General features: G+C 58.9%; 1 protein-coding gene across 3 annotated transcripts; it reads left to right on the top strand.

Annotated features, from left to right (window-relative positions):
- Positions 1-4,182: 4,182 nt before the first annotated feature.
- On the top strand, positions 4,183-18,818 carry ATP1B2 (ATPase Na+/K+ transporting subunit beta 2). 3 transcript variants are annotated; one of them, XM_038126186.1, is made up of 9 exons: positions 4,183-4,418; positions 8,061-8,189; positions 9,844-9,948; positions 12,382-12,587; positions 13,668-13,724; positions 14,287-14,310; positions 15,732-15,749; positions 16,871-16,969; positions 18,464-18,818. In XM_038126186.1, exons 1-9 carry the CDS (start codon positions 4,307-4,309, stop codon positions 18,626-18,628), a joined length of 915 nt encoding a protein of 304 aa, XP_037982114.1. In that variant the 5' UTR covers positions 4,183-4,306; the 3' UTR covers positions 18,629-18,818. The 3 variants fall into 3 exon arrangements, with proteins under 3 accessions (XP_037982114.1, XP_037982115.1, XP_037982116.1); XM_038126187.1 differs by lacking the exon at positions 14,287-14,310; XM_038126188.1 differs by lacking the exons at positions 14,287-14,310; positions 15,732-15,749.
- Positions 18,819-23,120: the final 4,302 nt, after the last annotated feature.

The following is a 23,120-nucleotide window of genomic DNA, read 5'->3' as shown; positions in this document are numbered from 1 at the left end:
ATGAAGACCCCCGCCCCCTGTGACCCCCCCCCCCCTTTAGGGGACCCCAACCTTTGACCCCAGGAGACCCAGATCTCCGGGACCCCCTCCCTGCGACCCCTGACCCCCCCCTCATTGCCCCCAGGGGCCTCAACCATCCGGGACCCCCAGGGGACATCCCGGAGCCCCCCACCCTGACCCCACGACCCCTCCCCAATGACCCCCCCTTCATCCCTTAGACCCCCCCGGGACCCCCCCCCGAGACCCCCCCAGGAACCCCAGAGACCCCTGACCCCAAATCCCCCCCGGCACCCGGCACCCCGCGACCCCCACCCCTGTGACCACCCCCTGGGGACCCCCCCCACGACCCCCGCCCCCCCTCCCGGGACCCCCGCCCCCCCCTCCCGGGACCCCCGCTCTCACCTGCGCAGCTGCCCCGGCCCGCGGCGGGTCCCGGTGCCCCGGGGCCGGATTAGCCCCGCCCGGGGATTAACCAAATCCCCCGGGGGCGGCCACCCCCGACCCCCCCCAAACCCCCTCAGCCCCCCCCCCCCCCCAACCACCCCGGGCCCCCCCTCATTGATCCCGGAGAGCCTGGAGAGCTGGGACCCCCCCCCAAATGAGCGCGGGACCCCCCCTCACCCCGGTAATGCCGGGGGGCTCAGGCAGCCCGCGACCCCCGAATTAACCCCCGGGACCCCCCCCAATTAACCTCAGGGACCCCCCAATTAACCCCCGGGACCCCCCCAATTAATCCCCGGGACCCCCCCAATTAATCCCCGGGACCCCTCCCCCAAATTAACCCACAGGGACCCTCCCAATTAACCCCCGGGACCCCCCCCAAATTAACCCCCAGGGACCCCCCCAATTGATCCCGGGGTTTCCCTTAATTTGGGGGGGGTCCAAATATCCCCGACCCCTCCCCAATTAAACTCCGGGGATCCTGAGATCCCAGGGGAACCCCCCCCCAATTAATCCGGGGGGGGGGGGCTCAGGAATTCTGGACACCACCCCCCCCCCATGGATTGGGGAATCCCCCGGGAAATTCGGGACCCCCCCCCGGAAATTCGGGAACCCCCCCACGGATTGGGGAATCCCCCGGGAATTCGGGACCCCCCCCGGAAATTCGGGATCCCTTTCGTAGATCAGGGAATCCCCGGGATATTCGGGACCCGTCTGGAAATTCGGGAACCCCCCCAGAAATTCTGGACCCCCCCATGAATTTGGGGGACCCTCCCAGGAATTCGGGACCCCCCAGGAATTCAGGACCCCCCCCAGAGTTTCTGGACCCCCCCAGAAATTTGTGCCCCCCCCCAGAAATTCGGGATCCCTTTCATAGATCGGGGAACCCCCGGGAATTTCCGGATCCCCCCCAGGAATTCCGACCCCCCCCCCCAGGAATTTGGGGACCCCCCCAGGAATTGGGCCCCCCCGGGGAACCGGGGCCCCCCCGCGGCTCCGGTGCGGTCCCGGGGGGGCCCGGGGGGGTTTGGCGGCGGCCCGGCCGGGACGCGCCGTTACCGGGGAGCCGGGAGCGCCCGGCCGGGCACGCGCGGCCCTTTCGGGGCCCCCCCCGCCCCCTTTTTGGGGCCCCCCCGGCCCTTTTGGAGCCCCCCCGGATCCTTCATTCCCCCCCCCGGAATGCCTGGGGGCCCCCCCCCCCCGAGCCACCGCGTCCTCCTGGAGCCCCCCCACCCAAAATCTGAGCCCCCCCACCGATACCTGGAACCCCCGCTGGAATTTTAGGGGGGTCCCTCTTGGATTTTTGGGGACCCCCTCATTCCTGAGACGACCCCCCCCCCCCAAAATCTGAGCTCTCTCCCGACTCCTCAGCCCCCCCCCCAAATATTTGCGACCACCCCCCCCAAACTTCCGACCTCCACCCCAATTTCCTGCGCCCCCCCAAATTCCTGACCTCACCCCCAAATTCTTGGGTGCCCCCCTAAAAATCTGGGACCCCCCCGGGATTCCCGACCCCCCCCAGACCCCCGAGCCCCCCCGCTTTGAGGAGGGGTCTCTCAGGGTGCGGTTTCCCAGTTTGGAACTGGTGGAACTGGGAGCGTTGGGGTCCCCCCCCCCGCGGGGGGGCAGACTTGACCTCGAGTGACCCCGCCCAGACCACGCCTCCCCGATTAGCCACGCCCCCAATAGCCCCGCCCACCGCCTGGGTGGTCCGAGGGCTCCCAGTAATCCCCCAGTGCTCCCAGTATCCTCTTCCAGTGCTCCCAGTATCCCCTCCCAGTCCCCCCCAGTGCTCCCAGTCCCCCCAGTATCCTCTCCCAGTCCCCCCCAGTGCTCCCAGTAACCCCTCAGTGCTCCCAGTCACCCCCCCACTGTGCTCCCAGTAACCCCCCAGTGCTCCCAGTCACCCCCCCACTGTGCTCCCAGTAACCCCCCAGTGCTCCCAGTAACCCCCCCCACTGTGCTCCCAGTAACCCCCCAGTATCCTCTCCCCGTCCCCCCCCAGTGCTCCCAGTTCTCATTCCCAGTGCTCCCAGTACCCCTCCCAGTCCCCCCAGTGCTCCCAGTCCCCCCGTATCCCCTCCCAGTCCCCCCAGTGCTCCCAGTCCCCCCGTATCCCCTCCCAGTTCCCCCAGTTCCTATTCCCAGTACTCCCAGTCCCCCCATTACTCCCAGTCCCCCAGTTCCCATTCCCAGTGCCCCCAGTATCCTCTCCCCGTTCTCCCCAGTCCCCCCGTATCCCCTCCCAGTTCCCCCCAGTATCCCCTCCCAGTTCCCCCAGTTCCCATTCCCAGTCCCCCCAGTGCCCCCAGTATCCCCTCCCAGTCCCCCCAGTTCCTATTCCCAGTCCCCCCAGTATCCCCTCCCAGTCCCCCCAGTGCTCCCAGTGCTCCCAGTTCCCATTCCCAGTCCCCCCAGTCCCCCCAGTATCCCCTCCCAGTCCCCCCAGTGCTCCCAGTGCTCCCAGTTCCCATTCCCAGTCCCCCCAGTATCCCCTCCCAGTCTCCCCAGTCCCCCCCAGTCCCCCCAGTGCTCCCAGTATCCCCTCCCAGTCCCCCCAGTATCCTCTGCCCCGTTCCCGCGCGGGCCCTTTAAGAGCCCCCCCCACCCCCGGCCCCAAATCTCTCAATGGGGACGGTGGGAACGCCGCGGAGGCCACGCCCCCTCATTAGCATAGAGCAGCAACCCCCCCCTTTATATGGATAAAGGGGCGGGGCTAAGTGTTGGGGCGGGGCCCGGGGCGGTCATGGGGATATTTAAACCTCGGATTAGCATAAGGGGCGTGGCTTCTGGGAGTTTGGGGTGGCTATTAGCATAAGGGGCGGGGCACAGAAATGCAGAGCGCATTATTAGCATAAGGGGTGGGGGTTGGGGTTTGGCAGTTGCTATTAGCATAATGGGAGGGGCCAGGCAGCTTCAAGATGGGTTATTAGCATAAGGGGTGGGCTATCATGATATTATAATGAGTTATTAGCATAAAGGGCGTGGTAAATTGACTTTTAAAATATTACTAGCATAAAAGGCGGGGCGTGTGGGCTCTATAATGAATTATTAGCATAAGGGGAGGGGCATTCTGGGGGTTTATGAATGCTATTAGCATAAGGGGAGGGGCTTGCCAGCTTTAATACTCCTCATTACCATAAAGGGCATGACATGTTGAGCTTTAACCCTCCTCATTAGCATAATGGGTGTAGCAAATGGAGCTTTAACCCTCTCATTAGCATAAAGGGCGTGGCAAATGAAACTTTGACACTCCCAAATGGAGCTTTAACCCTCCTCATTAGCATAAAGTGCATGGCAAATTAAGTTTAAACTCTCCTCATTAGCATAAGGGGCGTGGCAAATTTAGCTTTAACACTCCCAATTAAGCTTGTACCCTCCTCATTAGCATAAGGGGCGTGGCAAATAAAAATTTAACACTCCCAAACTGATCTTTAACTCTCCTCATTAGCATAAGAGGCGTGGCAAATGAAGCTTTAACACTGCCAAACGGAGCTTTAACCCTCCTCATTAGCATAAGGGGCATGGCAAATGACGTTTTAACACTCTCAATCTGAGATTTAATCATCCTAATTAGCATAAGGGGCGTGGCCACACCTCTTTATAAACCACCGCCAGCAGTAGAGGCGGCGCCAAAGCGGCTTTAAAGCGAGAGGGGCGTGGCCAAAGCCCCGGGTGGGCGTGGCGTGGGCGTGGCCGCCGAGCCCATAAAGGGCGGCGCGGCGGCGGCCGCGGGGAGTCGCGGGTTCGAGTCCCGGCGGGAGCGGCGGCGACACCGAGCGCGGGGGGAGGGGGGGGACAGGGGACACCGCGAGGCGACACCGGCCCGGGGGGGGGGACACCGGGGAGGGGGGGGGAAGCCAGCATGGCGCGGGACAAGGAGAAGCGCAGCTGCGGGCAGGTGGTGGCCGAGTGGCGAGCGTTCCTCTGGGACCCCCGCACTCGCCAGTTCCTGGGCAGGACCGGCTCCAGCTGGGGTGAGTTTGGGGGTTCTGGGGGGGGGGGGGTGGTGATGGGGTGACCCCCCCCCTTTTTCTTTTTTGGGGGGTGCACCCGTGGTGATTGGGGGGGGGGGGGGCGGGGGGGTGAGCGATGTGGGGGTTTTGGGGGACCCCCCCCCCCTCATCCTCAACAGGTCGCCGTTGATTGGGGGAGGGGCGGATTTTGGGGTGTCCTTGGAACCCCCCATCCCAAAAATGGGTGAGGGGGCGTAAAGACCCCCCCTCAAATGGAGGAGAGGTGGGAGGGGGCGCATTGACCCCCCCAAATATGGGGGAGACCCCAAAGCCCCCCCCAACATTTGTGTGTTAAATGAGGGGGGGCTGATCAGAGCGCCCCCCCCCGGGATGTGCCCAGACCCCCGACCCCCCCCCCACCCCACAGGGGCCCCCCAAAACTGGCCGAGAACTGGGGGACCCCCCCCTTTTAACGCCGCTTTTTTTGGGGTGGGGGGGGGGCTCCTCTTGAGGAGGGGGGGAGGGGCGGAATTAACACAGGACCCCCCCCCCAAAATGGGTAAAAGGGGGGAGGGGGCTGCTTAAAGACCCCCCACTCTTTTTTAGGGGTGACCCCCCCAAAAATCCCCTCTTCCCCCCCCAGGAGGCGGCGGTGGGGGAGGGGAATTTGGGGGTTCAAAAGGACAAATTGGGGGGGGCGGGGGGGGGGGCGGGGGTGGCTTTGTGGCCCCCCCCCCCCCCCCATCTGTCGCGCTGTGGCGACAAAAGTAGGTCACGGTCGGGGGTGGGGGATGGGAACGGCGGGGACCCCCCCCAAAGAGGGGGGGCTGGACCAGATGGACCCCCCCCCCTCGTGGCGGGGGACGCCCCGAAATCGGGGTGGGGGGACGGGGAACCCCCAAATCCCTCCCCCTCCCCGAACCCCCCCTCCCCCCGCAGGGCCAGATGGCTCCGGTGGGGATTTAAACGTCTGGGGGGGGATTTGGGGGGGCTCGGGGGATTTTTGGGGGGGTCCGCGAGGCTGGGGGGGGGCCGGGCTTGGTTTTGGGGGGGCTCCGGGTTGGGTTGGGGGGGGTTTTGGGGGCTCCGAGTGGAGATTTGGGGGGCATGGGGCAGATTTTGGGGGGTTTCGGTGGGATTGGGGCAGTTTTGGGGTGTTCGGGGCGATTTCGGGGGGCATTTGACATTTATGGGGTAAATTCATGAGAATTTGGGGGTTCGGGGCAGATTTTGGGGGGTTCTTAATGGGATTGGGGCAGTTTTGGGGTGTTCGGGGCGATTTCGGGGGGCATTTGACATTTATGGGGTAAATTCATGAGAATTTGGGGGTTCGGGGCAGATTTTGGGGGGTTTCGGTGGGATTGGGGCAGTTTTGGGGTGTTTGGGGCGATTTCGGGGGGCATTTGACGTTTATGGGGTGAATTCATGAGAATTTGGGGTGTTCAGAGCCGTTTTTGGGGGGTTTTTAATGGGATTGGGGCAGTTTTGGGGTGTTCGGGGCGATTTCGGGGGGCATTTGATATTCGTGGGGTGAATTCATGAGAATTTGGGGTGTTCGGAGAAGATTTTTGGGGGGTTCTTAATGGGATTGGGGCAGTTTTGGGGTGTTCGGGGCGATTTCGGGGGGCATTTGACGATTATGGGGTAAATTCATGAGAATTTGGGGGTTCGGGGCAAATTTTTGGGGTTTTTTTTGATGGGATTGGGGCAGTTTTGGGGGGTTTTAAATGGGATTGGGGCAGCTTTGGGGGTATTTGGGGCAGTTTTGGGGGTATTTGACGTTTATGGGGTAAATTCATGAGAATTTGGGGATTCGGGGCAGATTTTGGGGGTTTTTCGGTGGCATTGGGGCAGTTTTGGGGGTATTTGGGGCAGTTTGGGGGGCATTTGATATTTATGGGGTAAATTCACGAGAATTTGGGGTGTTCGGGGCATTTTGGGGTTTTTTTGGGGGCAATTTTGGGGGTATTTGGGGCAGTTTTGGGGGTATTTAATGTCTGTGGGGTAAATTCACGAGAATCTGGCGTTTTCAGGGCAGTTTTTTGGGGTATTCGGGGTGTTCAGGGCAGTTTTGGTGGTATTTGGGGTGTTCGGGGCAGTTTTGGGTGTATTTGGGGTGTTCGGGGCAGTTTTGGGTGTATTTGGGGTGTTCGGGGCAGTTTTTTGGGGTATTCGGGGTGTTCAGGGCAGTTTTTTGGGGTATTTGGGGTGTTCAGGGCAGTTTTGGGGGTATTCGGGGTGTTCAGGGCAGTTTTGGTGGTATTTGGGGTGTTCAGGGCAGTTTTTTGGGGTATTCGGGGTGTTCAGGGCAGTTTTTTGGGGTATTTGGGGTGTTCAGGGCAGTTTTGGGGGTATTCGGGGTGTTCAGGGCAGTTTTGGTGGTATTTGGGGTGTTCAGGGCAGTTTTTTGGGGTATTTGGGGTGTTCGGGGCAGTTTTTTGGGGGGTATTTGGGGTGTTCGGGGCAGTTTCGGGGGTATTTGGGGTGTTCGGGGCAGTTTGGGGGGTATTTGGTGCAAAACGGGATCAATTTATGAGGTTTTTGAAGGACTCGGGGCGACATTTGAAGGGTTAAGGGAATTTTTGGGGCAATTTTGGGGGATTTTGATGCCGTGGGGGCATTTTTGGAGGGGTTTGGGGCGGTTTTTTTGGGGTCCCAACCCCCAAATTCGCCCCCTCAGAGCTGATCCTGCTCTTCCAAAGCGATTTTATTGGGATTTATCCCCAATTTTTGGGATTTCCCGCCCCGTTTTGGGTGGAATTTTGGGGTTTTTCCCCCATTTCTGTTGGGATTTTTGGGGTTTCTGCCCTCAGGGGGTTTTTCCTCCCTGGGGGGTTCATTTTTGGGGTTTCAGACCCCCGAAATTTCGCCCTCCAGGGCAGATCCTACTCTTCCCGAGGTATTTTATTGGGATTTATCCCTCATTTTCAGGATTTTTCACCCTTTTGTGGTGTAATTTTGGGGTTTTTCCCCCATTGTGGGCGGGATTTTAGGGTTTTTCACCCATTTCCGTTGGGATTTTGGGGGTTTCTGCCCCCTGGGGGGGGGTTTCCTCATGGGGGGTTCATTTTTGGGGTCCCTGACCCCCCAAATTCCCCCCCAGGGCTGATCCTGCTGCTCCAACCTGATTAATTTCAGGATTTATCCCAAATTTTAAGCGTTTTTCACCCTTTTATGGCCAAATTTTGGGGTTTTCCCCCCATTTCCGTTGGGATTTTTGGGGTTTCTGCCCCCTGGGGGGGGGTTTTCCTCCCGGGGGGGTTCATTTTTGGGGTCCCTGACCCCCCAAATCCCCCCCCAGGGCTGATCCTGCTCTTCCACCTGGTGTTTTACTTTGGAATTCACACCAAATTTGGGTTTTTTCCCCATTTCCATTGGGATTTTTGGGGTTTCTGCCCCCTGGGGGGGGGTTTCCTCATGGGGGGTTCATTTTTGGGGTCCCTGACCCCCCAAATTCCACCCCCAAGGCTGATCCTGCTGCTCCAACCTGATTCATTTTGGGATTTATCCCAAATTTTAAAGGTTTTTCACCCTTTTATGATGGAAGTTTGGGTTTTTCACCCCATTTCCGTTGGGATTTTTGGGGTTTCTGCCCCCTGGGGAGGTTTTTCCTCCCGGGGGGTTCATTTTTGGGGTCCGTGACCCCCCAAATCCCACCCCCAGGGCTGATCCTGCTGTTCTACCTGGTGTTCTACGGGTTCCTGGCCGGGCTCTTCGCCCTCACCATGTGGGTGATGCTGCAGAGCGTCGACCCCCACGTGCCCAAGTACCAGGACCGGCTGCTGACCCCCGGTGAGACCCCCGGGGCACGGGGGGGTCCCGGGTTTGGGGTCCCGGATTTGGGGTCCTGGGTGGGGGTCCCGGGTTTGGGGTCCCGGATTTGGGGGTCCTGGATTAGGGTCCCAGATTTGGGGTCCCAGATTTGGGGTCCTGGATTTGGGGTCCTGGATTTGGGGTCCTGGATTTGGGGTCTGGGGGGAATTTGGGGTGGGGGCAGTGAAGGGTCTGGGGGGATTTGGGACCCCCCAGTGAGACCCCCGGGACACGGGGGGGACCTGGGTGGGGGTCCCGGATTTGGGGTCCCGGATTTGGGGGTTCAGGATTTGGGGTCTCAGATTTGGGGTCCTGGATTTGTAGTCTCGGATTTGTGGTCCCGGATTTGGGGTCTCAGATTTGGGGTCCTGGATTTGGGGTCTGGGGGGAATTTGGGGTGGGGGCAGTGAAGGGTCTGGGGGGATTTGGGACCCCCCAGTGAGACCCCCGGGACACGGGGGGGAACTTGTGGGGGTCCCGGATTTGGGGTCCCGGATTTGGGGTCCTGGATTTGGGGGTTCAGGATTTGGGGTCCCGGATTTGGGGTCCCAGATTTGGGGTCCGGGATTTGGGGGTCCTGGATTGGAGTCCTGGATTTGGGGTCCCAGATTTGGGGTCCCGGATTGGGGTCTCAGATTTGGGGTCCCGGATTTGGGGTTCCAGATTTGGGGTCCCAGATTTGGGGTCCCGGATTTGGGGTCCTGGATTTGGGGGTTCAGGATTTGGGGTCTCAGATTTGGGGTCCCAGATTTGGGGTCCCGGATTGGGGTCTCAGATTTGGGGTCTCGGATTTGGGGTCCCGGGTTTGGGGTCCAGGATTGGGGTCCCGGGTTTGGGGTCTGGGGGGTTTGGGGTGCGGGCAGTGAAGGCTTTGGGGGGAATTTGGGATCCCCCCATGTGTCTCCCCTCCCCCCCCCGTGTCCTCCTGTGACCCCCTGGTGACCTTGGCGTCACCCCCTCCTTGTCACCCTGTGTCACCTCCCTGTGTCACCTCCCCCCAGCATCCCCAGTGTCCCCAATGTCCCTGCTGTCCCTGACGTCCCCAATGTCCCAAAGTGTCCCCATTGTCCCCCCAATGTCCTCAATGTCCCCAATGTCCTCTCGATGTCCCTGCTGTCCTCAACATCCCTATATGTCCCCAATATCGCCACATGTCCCCAATGTCCCTGATGTCCCCAATGTCCTCAATACCCCCGATGTCCCCAATCCCCCAATGTCCTCAATGTCCCCAGTGTCCTCAATGTCCCCAGTGTCCCCAATGTCCCCAATGTCCTCAATGTCCCTGCTGTCCCCAACACCCCCAACATTTCCAATGTCCCCATCGTCCCCATTGTCCCCAACTTCCTGATGTCCCCAATGTCCCCAGTGTCCCAAATGTCCCCAATCCCCCAATGTCCCCGATGTCCCCAATGTCCCCCATGTCCCCAATGTCCCCAGTGTTCCCAGTGTCCCCAATGTCCCTGATGTCCCCAATGTCCCCAATCTCCGGTGTCCCCAGTGTCCCCAATGCTCCCGATGTCCCCGCTGTCCCCAGTGTCCCTGCTGTCCCCAGTGTCCCCAATGTCCCCGCTGTCCCCAGTGTCCCCAACGTCCCCAGGGTCCCCGATGTCCCCAATGTCCCCGCTGTCCCCAGGGCTGATGATCCGTCCCTGCACCGAGGGTCTCGATGTCACCTTCAACGTGAGCCAGAGCCAGACCTGGCACCAGTACGTGAGAGCGCTGCACCAGTTCCTGGAGCGTGAGTGCACTGGGGACACTGGGGACACTGGGGACACTGGGAGGGGACTGGGGACACTGGGGGGACTGGGGACACTGGGGACACTGGGGACACTGGGGGGACTGGGGACACTGGGGACACTGGGGGCGACTGGGGACACTGGGGACACTGGGGACACTGGGGGGACTGGGGACACTGGGGACACTGGGGACACTGGGAGGGGACTGGGGACACTGGGGGGACTGGGGGCGACTGGGGACACTGGGGACACTGGGGGGACTGGGGACACTGGGGACACTGGGGACACTGGGGGGACTGGGGACACTGGGGACACTGGGGACACTGGGGGGGGGACACTGGGGACACTGGGGACACTGGGAGGGGACTGGGGACACTGGGGACACTGGGGACACTGGGGACACTGGGAGGGGACTGGGGACACTGGGGACACTGGGAGGGGACTGGGGACACTGGGGACACTGGGGACACTGGGGACACTGGGGGGACTGGGGGGACTGGGGACACTGGGGGGACTGGGGACACTGGGGACACTGGGGACACTGGGGACACTGGGAGGGGACTGGGGACACTGGGGGGACTGGGGACACTGGGGACACTGGGGACACTGGGGACACTGGGAGGGGACTGGGGACACTGGGGACACTGGGGACACTGGGGGGACTGGGAGGGACTGGGGGGGAACTGGGGGGGGAATGGGGGGGAACTGGGAGGGACTGTGATGGCCCAACCTCATACTGGGATAATCCTATTTATACTGGGATGGCTCTAACCCATACTGGGATGGAACAAACCCATACTGGGATGACCCTTACCCATACTGGGATGGAACAAACCCATACTGGGATGACCCTAACCCATACTGGGATGACTCTAACCCATACTGGGATGGCTCTATCCCATACTGGGATGACCCTGACCCATACTGGGATGACCCTAACCCATACTGGGATGACTCTACCCATACTGGGATGACTCTAACCCATACTGGGATGACCGTACCCATACTGGGATGACCTTACCCATACTGGGATGACTCTAACCCATACTGGGATGGCTCTATCCCATACTGGGATGACCCTACCCATACTGGGATGACCTTACCCATACTGGGATGACCCTGACCCATACTGGGATGGCTCTATCCCATACTGGGATGACCCTACCCATACTGGGATGACCCTAACCCATACTGGGATGACCCTTACCCATACTGGGATGACCCTTACCCATACTGGGATGACCCTATCCTATACTGGGGTGACATTACCCATACTGGGATGACCCTTACCCATACTGGGATGACCTTACCCATACTGGGATGGCCCTATCCTATACTGGGATGACTCTAACCCATACTGGGATGACCTTACCCATACTGGGATGACCTTACCCATACTGGGATGACCTTACCCATACAGGGATGACCCTATCCTATACTGGGATGACCCTAACCATACTGGGATGACCCTATCCTATACTGGGATGACCCTAACCATACTGGGATGACCCTGACCCATACTGGGATGGCTCTATCCCCTACTGGGATGACCTTACCCATACTGGGATGACCCTAACCATACTGGGATGACCCTAACCCATACTGGGATGACCTTACCCATACTGGGATGGCCCTATCCTATACTGGGATGACTCTAACCCATACTGGGATGACCTTACCCATACTGGGATGACTCTAACCCATACTGGGATGACCTTACCCATACTGGGATGACCCTATCCTATACTGGGATGACCCTATCCTATACTGGGATGACCCTATCCTATACTGGGATGGCCCTATCCCATACTGGGATGACCTTACCCATACTGGGATGACTCTAACCCATACTGGGATGACCCTAACCCATACTGGGATGACCTTACCCATACTGGGATGACCCTAACCCATACTGGGATGACCCTTACCCATACTGGGATGACTCTAACCCATACTGGGATGACCCTACCCATACTGGGATGACCCTTACCCATACTGGGATGACCCTATCCTATACTGGGGTGACATTACCCATACTGGGATGACCCTACCCATACTGGGATGACTCTAACCCATACTGGGATGACTCTAACCCATACTGGGATGGCTCTATCCCATACTGGGATGACCTTACCCATACTGGGATGACCCTGACCCATACTGGGATGACCCTGACCCATACTGGGATGACCTTACCCATACTGGGATGGCTCTAACCCATACTGGGATGACCTTACCCATACTGGGATGACTCTAACCCATACTGGGATGACCTTACCCATACTGGGATGACTCTAACCCATACTGGGATGACCTTACCCATACTGGGATGACCCTTACCCATCCTGGGATGACCCTTACCCATACCGGGCTGGCACCAGTCCCCCTCGGGGCCGCTCCCAGTCCGTCCCAGTCACCCCCTGCCCCCTCCCCAGCGTACAACGACAGCGTGCAGGCCGCCCGCAACGCGGCGTGCGCGGCCGGGCGCTACAACGAGCAGCCGGACGACGCCGTGCCCAACTACCCCAAGCGCGCGTGCCGCTTCGAGCGCTCCCGCCTCGGGCCCTGCGCCGGCCTCGGCCCCCACGGCGACTACGGCTACGGCAGCGGCCGGCCCTGCGTGCTCGTCAAGGTCAACCGGGTGAGCCGCGGCCGCCGGGAGCAACTGGGATGGACTGGGAGGGACTGGGAGGGACTGGGAGCACTGGGAGAGCGGCTGTGGGCGGGTATTGGGCTGTGCTGTTGGGGTTAATGGGACTGGGATGGACTGGGATGGCACTGGGAGGGACTGGGAGGGACTGGGATGGCACTGGGAAGGTCTGGGAGGGACTGGGATGGACTGGGATGGACTGGGATGGATTGGGTTATACTGGGCTGGACTGGGATGGACTGGGAGCACTGGGAGAGCGGCTGCGGGCGGGTATTGGGCTGTGCTGTTGGGGTTAATGGGACTGGGATGGACTGGGAATGAACTGGGAGGGACTGGGAAGGACTGGGAGGGACTGGGATGGACTGGGATGGACTGGGAGGGACTGGGAGGGACTGGGTTATACTGGGTTTTACTGGGTTATACTGGGAGCACTGGGAGAGCGGCTGTGGGCGGGTATTGGGCTGTGCTGTTGGGGTTAATGGGACTGGGATGGACTGGGATGGACTGGGATGGACTGGGATGGCACTGGGATGGACTGGGAGGGACTGGGAGGGACTGGGAGGGACTGGGATGGCACTGCAATGGTGTACTGGTCCTTACTGGTTTATACTGGTTCATACTGGACCATGCAGGTCCATAATGGTCCATAGTGGTTCATATTGGTCTGTACCGGTTTATACTGGTCCACACTGGTTTATACTGGTCCATCATGGCCTGTAGTGTTCCATACTGGTCCGTACCGGTCCATAGCGGTCCATACTGGTCCATACTGGTTTATACTGGTTTATACTGGTCCATCATGGCCCATAGTGTTTTATACTGGTCCGTACGGGTCCATACTGGTTTATACTGGTTCATACTGGTCCAGACTGGTCCATACTGGTCTATACTGGTCTGTACTGGTCCATACTGGTCCATACTGGTTCATACTGGTCCATACTGGTTTATACTGGTCCATACTGGTTTATACTGGTTCATACTGGTCCAGACTGGTCCATACTGGTCTATACTGGTCCAGACTGGTCCATACTGGTCCATACTGGTTCATACTGGTCCATACTGGTCCCGCAGGTCATCAATTTCTTCCCGGGCAAGAACAAGAGCATCAACATCATCTGCGCCGCCAAGGTGACGTCACTGTCCCCCCCCGGTGTCCCCAGTGTCACCTGGATTGTCCCCATGTCCCCCCCGGTGTCCCCAGTGTCACCTGGATTGTCCCCACGTCCCCCCGGTGTCACCTCCGGTGTCCCCGTGTCACCTTCAGCGTCTCTCTTGTGTCACCTCGGGCGTCCCCAGGTGTCCCCTCATGGCACCTCCGGTGTCCCCAACGTCCCCCTCAGCGTCCCCAGTGTCACTTCGGGGTGTCCCCACAGTGTGCCCAGTGTCCCCTTGGTGTCTCCCCAAGAATGTCCCCAATGTCCCCAAATGTCACCAGTGTCCCCAATGTCGCCAAATGTCACCAATGTCCCCAATGTAACCAATGTCCCCAAATGTCACCAGTGTCCTCAATGTTGCCAAATGTCCCCAAATGTCCCCAAATGTCACCAATGTCCCCAATGTCACCAATGTCCCCAAATGTCACCAATGTCCCCAATGTCACCAATGTCCCCAAATGTCACCAGTGTCCCCAGTGTCCCCAAATGTCCCCATTGTCCCCACTGTCCCCTCACTGTCTCTTGTCTCTGCCCAGCGGCCCCGGACCAAGGGTGACCTGGTAAGGGGGGGAGGGGTCCCCAAATCTGCTCCTTTCACCCCAAAATGCCTTTAGAGACCCCAAAACTGGGGAGATTCACCCCAAAATCCCTCTGGGATCCCAAAACTGGGGAGATTCACCCCAAAAACCCTCTGGGATCCCCAAAATCTGCTTAATTCACCCCAAAATCCTTCTAGGAATCCCAAAATCTGCTTAATTCACCCCAAAATCCCTCTGGGATCCCCAAAATCTGCTTAATTCACCCCAAAATCCCTCTAGGATCCCCAAAATCTGCTGAATTCACCCCAAAATCCCTCTGGCATCCCAAAACTGGGGAGATTCACCCCAAAATCCCTCTAGGATCCCCAAAATCTGCTGAATTCACCCCAAAATCCCTCTAGGAATCCCAAAATCTGCTTAATTCACCCCAAAATCCCTCTAGGATCCCCAAAATCTGCTTAATTCACCCCAGAATTCCCCTAGGAATCCCCGAATCTGCTCGTTTCATCCCAAAATCCCTTTAGAAATCCCAAAACGGAGGAGTTTCACCCCAAAATCCTTCTAGGAATTCCAAAATCCCCTAGGAATCACAAAATCTGCTCAATTCACCCCAAAATTCCTCTAGGATCTCCCAAATCTGTTTCTTTCACCCCAAAAATCTTTCTAGGAATCCCAAAATCCCTCTGGGATCCCCAAAATCCCTCTGGGATCCCCAAAATCCCTCTGGGATCCCCAAAATCAGCCCCAAATCCGCCCCCGGGCTGGTCCCAAATTTGTTTGTTTTTTTACAACCCCAAAATTCGCTGATTTCACCCCAAATCCTGCCCGGTGTTCCCCAAGCTTCTGTGTCCCCAGATGTCCCCAATCCCCCCAATGTCCCTAATGTCCCCCCCAAATCCCCAAGTGTCCCCGATGTCCCCAAATGTCCCCGATGTCCCCAACTGTCCTCGATGTCCCCCCAAATCCCCAAATGTCCCCAATGTCCCCAATGTCCCCAGTGTCCCCAATGTCTGCAGTGTCTCCGATGTCCCCCCAGTGTCCCCAATGTCCCCCCGATGTCCCCGATGTCCCCAGTGTCCCCCCAATGTGTCCCCCCAGTGTCCCCAATGTCCCCCCAGTGTCCCCAGTGTCCCCCAGTGTCCCCAGTGTCCCTGATGTCCCCAATGTCCCCAATGTCCCCAGTGTCCCCCAGTGTCCCTGATGTCCCCAATGTCCCCAGTGTCCCCAGTGTCCCCAGTGTCCCCGATGTCCCCAATGTCCCCAATGTCCCCAGTGTCCCCGATGTCCCCAATGTCCCCGATGTCCCCAATGTCCCCAGTGTCCCCAGTGTCCCCAATGTCCCTGATGTCCCCAGTGTCCCCCCAATGTCCCCAGTGTCCCCAGTGTCCCCAGTGTCCCCATGTCCCTCTCACTGTCTCTCTCTCGCTGCCCGCGGGGCCCAGGGACACTCGGCCACCACCGTAAGGGCACTGGGACGGACTGGGATGAACTGGGACGAACTGGGACGGACTGGGGGGACACTGGGACAAACTGGGATGAACTGGGATGAACTGGGACAAACTGGGGGGCACTGGGACGAACTGGGATGAACTGGGATGGACTGGGACAAACTGGGACACACTGGGGGACACTGGGACACACTGGGGGACACTGGGACACACTGGGGGGACACTGGGACAAACTGGGACAAACTGGGGGGCACTGGGGACATTGGGGGACACTTTGGGGGGACAAACTGGGACGAACTGGGATGAACTGGGACAAACTGGGACACATTGGGGGGACACTGGGACAAACTGGGACAAACTGGGACACACTGGGGGACACTGGGACAAACTGGGGGGACACAGAGGGACAAACTGGGACGAACTGGGACGAACTGGGACAAACTGGGGGGACACTGGGATGAACTGGGACACACTGGGACACACTGGGGGGCACCGGGGACATTGGGGGACACTTTGGGGGGACAAACTGGGGGGGCACTGGGACAAACTGGGATGAACTGGGGGGGCACTGGGACAAACTGGGGGGCACTGGGGGGAATTTTTGGGGGTATAAGGAGGGGGGTCCTCAGGGTCTTTTGGGGTCACTTTTGGGGGTCCCAGGGGGTTTTTTGGGGGGGAGTTTGTGGAAGGTTCTTGGGGGTTTTTATTTGGGGGGGTCCTGGGAATATTTTGGGGGGGTCCTGGGGATCTTTTGGGAGGGTCCTGGGGGTATTCTGGGGGTCCTGGGAATATTTTGGGGGGTCCTGGGGCTATTTTGGGGTCCCTTTTGGGGGTCCCAGGGGGATTTTGGGAGGAAATAAGTGGGGGGGTCTTGATTTGGTTTTTTTTGGGGGGTCCTGGGGGTATTTATGGAGGTCCCGGGAATATTTGGGGGGCTCCTGGGGGTCTTTTTTTGGGGAGGGGGGACAGGAAGGTTTTTAAGATCATTTTTTTGGGGCTCCTGGGGCTCCTTTAGAGGATTTTGGAGAGGGGTGGGGAGGGAAATGGGAGTGGGGGATTTTTGGGGGGGGTCAGAGGGGGTCTCCCCCCCCACCAGGGGACATTTGGGGACCCCCCCGTGTCCCCCCCCCCAGCGTGAGGAGGACGCGGCCCTGCTGGGCCCCATGCAGCTCTTCCCCCCCAACGGCACCATCGACCTCATGTACTTCCCCTACTACGGGAAGCGCGTCCACGTGAGCACCCCAAAAACCCCCCCGGGACCCCAAAACCCGGCACCCCTCGGGGGGGTGGGGGAGACCCCGAAATCCCGCTGGGAGGGGGCTCGGGGGTGTCTGGGGACCCCCCCTAAGGGGGTTTTGGGGGGATTTCCTGCAGGTTTGGGGTCCCCCAAAGGGGTTTGGGTTTTTTTGTGGAGGTCTGGGGTCCCCCCCCAAGGGGTTTTGGGGGGATTTTGGGAGGTTCAGGATCACCCCGAGTGGTTTTGGGGGGATTTGGGGAGGTTCAGGATCACCCCGAGTGGTTTTGGGGGGATTTTGGGGAGGTTTGAGTTCTCCCCAAAGGGTTTTGGGGGGATTTTGGGAGGTTCAGGATCACCCCGAGTGGTTTTGGGGGGATTTTGGGGAGGTTCAGGATCACCCCAAGTGGTTTTGGGGGGATTTTGGGGAGGTTTGAGTTCTCCCCAAAGGGTTTTGGGGGGATTTTGGGAGATTCAGGATCTCCCCGAGTGGTTTTGGGGTTTTTCTTGGAGGTTTAGGATCCTCCTGGGCACACCTGGAGGGGATTTTTGGGGGGAATTTGGGAGTCCCCAGAGACCCGAATCCCTGAAAATGAGATTGTTGGGATCTCCTGGATATCCAAATCCTCGGGAATTGGCATTTTGGGGATCCCCTGAGCATCCAAATCCTTGGGAATGGGGTCGTAGGGATTCCCTGGCCACCTGAATCCCTGGAAAATGAGATTTTGGGATCTTCTCGACATCCAAATCCTTGGGAATGGGGTTTTAGGGGTCCCCTGGGCATGCGGATCCTTGGAAAATGGGATTTTTGGGATCTTCTGGACACCTGAATTCCTGAGAATCAGATGTTTGAGATCTTCTCGACACCCAAATTCCTGGAAATGGGATTTTTGGGATCTTCTCGGCATCCAAATCCTTGGGAATGGGGATTGTAGGGATCCCCTGTACATCTGCCCCTGGGAATCGGGATTTTGGGGATCCCCTGTACATCTGCCCCCGGGAATCGGGATTTCGGGGATCCCCTGTACATCTGCCCCCGGGAATCGGGATTTCGGGGATCCCCTGTACATCTGCCCCCGGGAATCGGGATTTCGGGGATCCCCTGTACATCTGCCCCCGGGAATCGGGATTTCGGGGATCCCCTGTACATCTGCCCCCGGGAATCGGGATTTCGGGGATCCCCTGTACATCTGCCCCTGGGAATCGGGATTTTGGGGATCCCCTGTACATCTGCCCCTGGGAATCGGGATTTTGGGGATCCCCTGTACATCTGTCCCTGGGAATCGGGATTTTGGGGATCCCCTGTACATCTGCCCCCGGGAATCGGGATTTCGGGGATCCCCTGTACATCTGCCCCTGGGAATCGGGATTTTGGGGATCCCCTGTACATCTGCCCCCAGGAATCGGGATTTCGGGGATCCCCCCCCACCCCCCAAGATGAGAATATTTGCCCCCCCCTAAAAACCCCAAAACCGCCGGGATTTCCCCGCAGGTGAACTACACGCAGCCGGTGGTGGCCGTGCAGTTCTCCAACGCCACGGCCAACGTGGACCACCACGTGGAATGCCGCCTCAACGCCGCCGGCCTCCGCACCGACGACGAGCGCGACAAATTCGCCGGCCGCGTGGCCTTCCGCCTCCGCATCAACCGCGACTGACCCGCCCCGGAGCCCCCCGTAGCCCCCCGGCCCCCGCCCCGCCAGCGCCGCCCCCCGCTCGGGTCTAATCGCCCGCCCCGCCCCCGTCAGGATGCTCCTAATCTGAGAATAATAAATGTACATAGATATTTTTTATATGATAAATCTATTAAACGGTGCAGTAGGGCCCTGGCTCGCCGCCTCCCTCCTCCCTCGTGGCCCAAAAGTTCGTGGTTTATGCTCGGGATTTGGGGTTGGGGCGGTTTGGGGGTGGGTTTGGGGGAGTTTGGGGGTGTTTCGGGGGGATTTGAGGGGGTTGTTGATATTGGGGGAGGGCAAGATGGCCGCCGGCCAAGATGGCTGCCGTGGGTATGGGGATAAGGACCAAGATGGCGGCTGTGTGTGAGGGGAATAAGGACCAAGATGGCCACCAGCCAAGATGGCTGCCACGGGTATGGGGATAAGGACCAAGATGGCCGCCAGCCAAGATGGCTGCTGTGGGTGGGGGGATAAGGACCAAGATGGCCACCAGCCAAGATGGCTGCCATGTGTATGGGGATAAGGACCAAGATGGCCGCCAGCCAAGATGGCTGCCATGGGTATGGGGATAAGGACCAAGATGGCCGCCAGCCAAGATGGCTGCCATGGGTATGGGGATAAGGACCAAGATGGCCGCCGGCCAAGATGGCTGCCATGGGTATGGGGATAAGGACCAAGATGGCGGCTGTGCATGTGGGGAAAAGGATCAAGATGGCCGCTTTGCATGAGAAGGACCAAGATGGCCGCCTGCCAAGATGGCTGCTCTGCATGGGCAGGGATAAAGACCAAGATGGCCGCCATGCATGAGGGGATAAGGACCAAGATGGCTGCCTGCCAAGATGGCCACTGCGGGTGGGGGGATAAGGACCAAGATGGCCGCTGTGTACGTGGCGATAAGGAGCAAGATGGCTGCCGGGGGGGGGGGTGGGGGGATAAGGACCAAGATGGCGGCTGTGCATGTGGGGAAAAGGATCAAGATGGCCGCTTTGCACAAGGGGATAAGGACCGAGATGGCAACCTGACAAGATGGCTGCTGTCCGTGAGGGGATAAGGACCAAGATGGCCGCCATGGGTGTGGGGACAAGGACCAAGATGGCCACCATGGGTGTGGGGACAAGGACCAAGATGGCCGCTGTGTACGTGGGGATAAGGAGCAAGATGGCTGCCGGGGGGGGTGGGGGGATAAGGACCAAGATGGCCGCCACAGCGGGGACGGCGCTGAGCGGCATTTGGCATCAAGATGGCCGACAGCGATTGTAGGAATGGCAAACAAGATGGCCACCGGCACACCAAGATGGCCGCCGGCAGTGGTAAGGATGGCAAACAAGATGGCGGCCACGCTGCATTGATCGAATCAAGATGGCCTCCAGCACACCAAGATGGCCGACGCCGTGTGGGTGAGTTGGGAACAAGATGGCGGCAGACGGGGCAGCGTGGAGGCCAAGATGGCCGCCATTATGCAAATGGGGGCCAAGATGGCCGCCAAGGCGGCAGAAGGGCAAGGCCGCCATTGGCCCAGCAGGCCAAAATGGCCGCCGATATGCAAATGAGGGCCAAGATGGCCGATGAAGGCGCCAGAACGCCGGGTTTTGGTGAAAGTCTCCAGATTTTGGCGATTTTTGGTGAAGTTTTGGGTTCATTTGTTGATTTTTTGTTAATTTTTGGGTTTCTTTGTTAATTAGGCCACGGGGCGGGGGTGGGGGGTGGCCCTAATGAGCCTTAATGAGGCTTAATGAGCCTTAATGAGCTCGTTAGTGCTGCCAGGCCACGGGGTCCCCTCCCCCCCATTCCGGGCAGGGGGCGTGGTCTCATCAGTGACGTCATCGAGGAGGGGCGGGGCCACCAAACCCTCCCAAATTCCCCTCCCCCAATTAACAAACCCCTAATTAACGCCCCAAATTAACACCCCTCAATTAATAACCCCCAATTAACACCCCCAATTAACATCACCCCAATTAATGCCCCCAATTAACACCCCTCAATTAATAACCCCCAATTAACACCGTCTAATTAACACCCCAAATCCCCTTCCCCAACGAACCCCCTAATTAAGACCCCCCCAATTAACAGCTGTTAATTAGCACCCCCATTAAGACCCCCCCATTAAGACCCCCCAATTAATAACGCTCCCCAATTAACAACACCCCTAATTAATAGTCCCTAATAAAGGTTTCACTTCCAGCCCCTAATTAACAGCAGCTAATAGAGATCTCCAATTAACAATCCTCTAATTAATTAATAACCCCCACAAACCCCCCAGTTAATAGCCCAAGAGACTTCTCAATTAACAATGTGCTTAATTAATAGTCCCTAATAGAGACCGATCTAATTACCTGACCATAATTAATAACTCTTAATTAATCCCCCAATTAAAAGCCCTTAATGGAGACCCTTAATCACCCCCCATTTATTAACCCCTAATAGAAACGCTTCTAATTAACGGCCTCTAATTAATGACTACCTCTGGTTACAACACCAATTAATAACTAATACTGACCCCGTTAATTACTAATTAATAATCGCTGAGACCCCAATTAACGCCCCCATTAATGTCCCCTGAGAGAAACGCTTCTAATTAAAGGAATAATAACAATGATTTTAATTAATCATCCCCAGTACCCCCCCAATGAACCCCCTCACTTAACGACTGTCAATTAACGCCTCCAATTAACACCTCGTTAATTAACACCTCTTTAATTAACACCCCCCCAGACCCCCGGAATTTCCCCCCAGACCCCCCAAATTAACACGCAATCAATCCCTCATTAACCCCCTTTTAATTAACCCCCCCGAACTAATCCCTCCCCATTAATTAACCCCCCTTAATTAACCCCCGAAATCAACCACCTCCTAATTAATTAACCCTTAATTAACCCCCCGAAATTCCAAATTTCCCTTTTCTGGCACAAACCGCCCCAAAATCCCCCCCCCCCCCACCCCGTTAATCACCCCTCCCTTCATTAGCGCCGCCATTAATTAATTAATTCACTAATTACCCCCTCGGCCCGCCCCTCCCCTCCCCCTCCTGACCCAAATCCCCCCTGATCCCCTCCCCCCCCTCCCCTCCCCCCCCTCCCCTCCCCCCCCAATCCCGTCCAGATGGCGCCGCCCCCCCTTTCCCCTCCCCCACCGCCGTTTTGGGCTCAATCGGGGCCTTTTTGGGGCAGCCCCGGTTTTGGGGACCCCCCCCCCCCCCTTATCCCGACCCCTCCCCCCCCCCCGGGGGTGCCAAGGGCGGCTGAAGGGGACGGGAGAACGTTCCAGAAGGAGCCGCGGGAGCGGGGGAGGGGCGGGAGGAGCCCCGCCCCCTCCTTAACCCCGCCCCCCCCGGCGGGAAAAGGACGGGGAGCGGCGGCGCGCGATCCCAGCGACCCCAAACTGGGCAAACTGGGACCAGGGGACCCCAAACTGGGCAAACTGGGACCAGGGGACCCCAAACTGGGACCCCAAACTGGGACCAGGGACCCCAAACTGGGACCGGGACCCCAAACAGGGACCCCAAACTGGGACACCAAACTGGGACCGGGACCCCAAACTGGGACAGGGACCCCAAACTGGGACCCCAAACTGGGACCGGGACCCCAAACTGGGACATGGGACCCCAAACTGGGACCCCAAACTGGGACCGGGACCCCAAACTGGGCAAACTGGGACCCCAAACTGGGCAAACTGGGACCCCAAACTGGGACCCCAAACTGGGACACCAAACTGGGACCCCAAACTGGGACACAGGGACCCCAAACTGGGACCGGGACCCCAAACTGGGACCCCAAACTGGGACCCCAAACTGGGACCCCAAACTGGGACACAGGGACCCCAAACTGGGACCCCAAACTGGGACCGGGACCCCAAACTGGGACCCCAAACTGGGACCCCAAACTGGGAACCCAAACTGGGACCGGGACCCCAAACTGGGACACCAAACTGGGACCGGGACCCCAAACTGGGACCAGGGAAGCCAAACTGGGACCCCAAACTGGGACCCCAAACTGGGACCCCAAACTGGGACCGGGACCCCAAACTGGGACCCCAAACTGGGACCGGGACCCCAAACTGGGACCCCAAACTGGGACCAGGGACCCCAAACTGGGACCCCAAACTGGGCAAACTGGGACCCCAAACTGGGACACGGGACCCCAAACTGGGACCAGAGACCCCAAACTGGGACCGCAAACTGGGACCGGGACCCCAAACAGGGACCCCAAACTGGGACACCAAACTGGGACCCCAAACTGGGACACAGGGACCCCAAACTGGGACCGGGACCCCAAACTGGGACACAGGGACCCCAAACTGGGACACGGCACCCCAAACTGAGACCCCAAACTGAGACCCCAAACTGGGATACAGGGACCCCAAACTGGGACCCCAAACTGGGACCCCAAACTGGGACCAGGGACCCCGAACTGGGACACCAAACTGGGACCGCAAACTGGGACCGGGACCCCAAACTGGGACCCCAAACTGGGACCGT

The sequence above is a fragment of the Motacilla alba genome, unplaced genomic scaffold, assembly GCF_015832195.1.
Source record: "Motacilla alba alba isolate MOTALB_02 unplaced genomic scaffold, Motacilla_alba_V1.0_pri HiC_scaffold_28, whole genome shotgun sequence".
In the NCBI taxonomy this organism is placed as follows: Eukaryota; Metazoa; Chordata; class Aves; order Passeriformes; family Motacillidae; genus Motacilla; species Motacilla alba.
The sequence above is the reverse complement of the archived record's forward strand: the minus strand, read 5'-3'. Positions and strand labels throughout refer to the sequence as shown.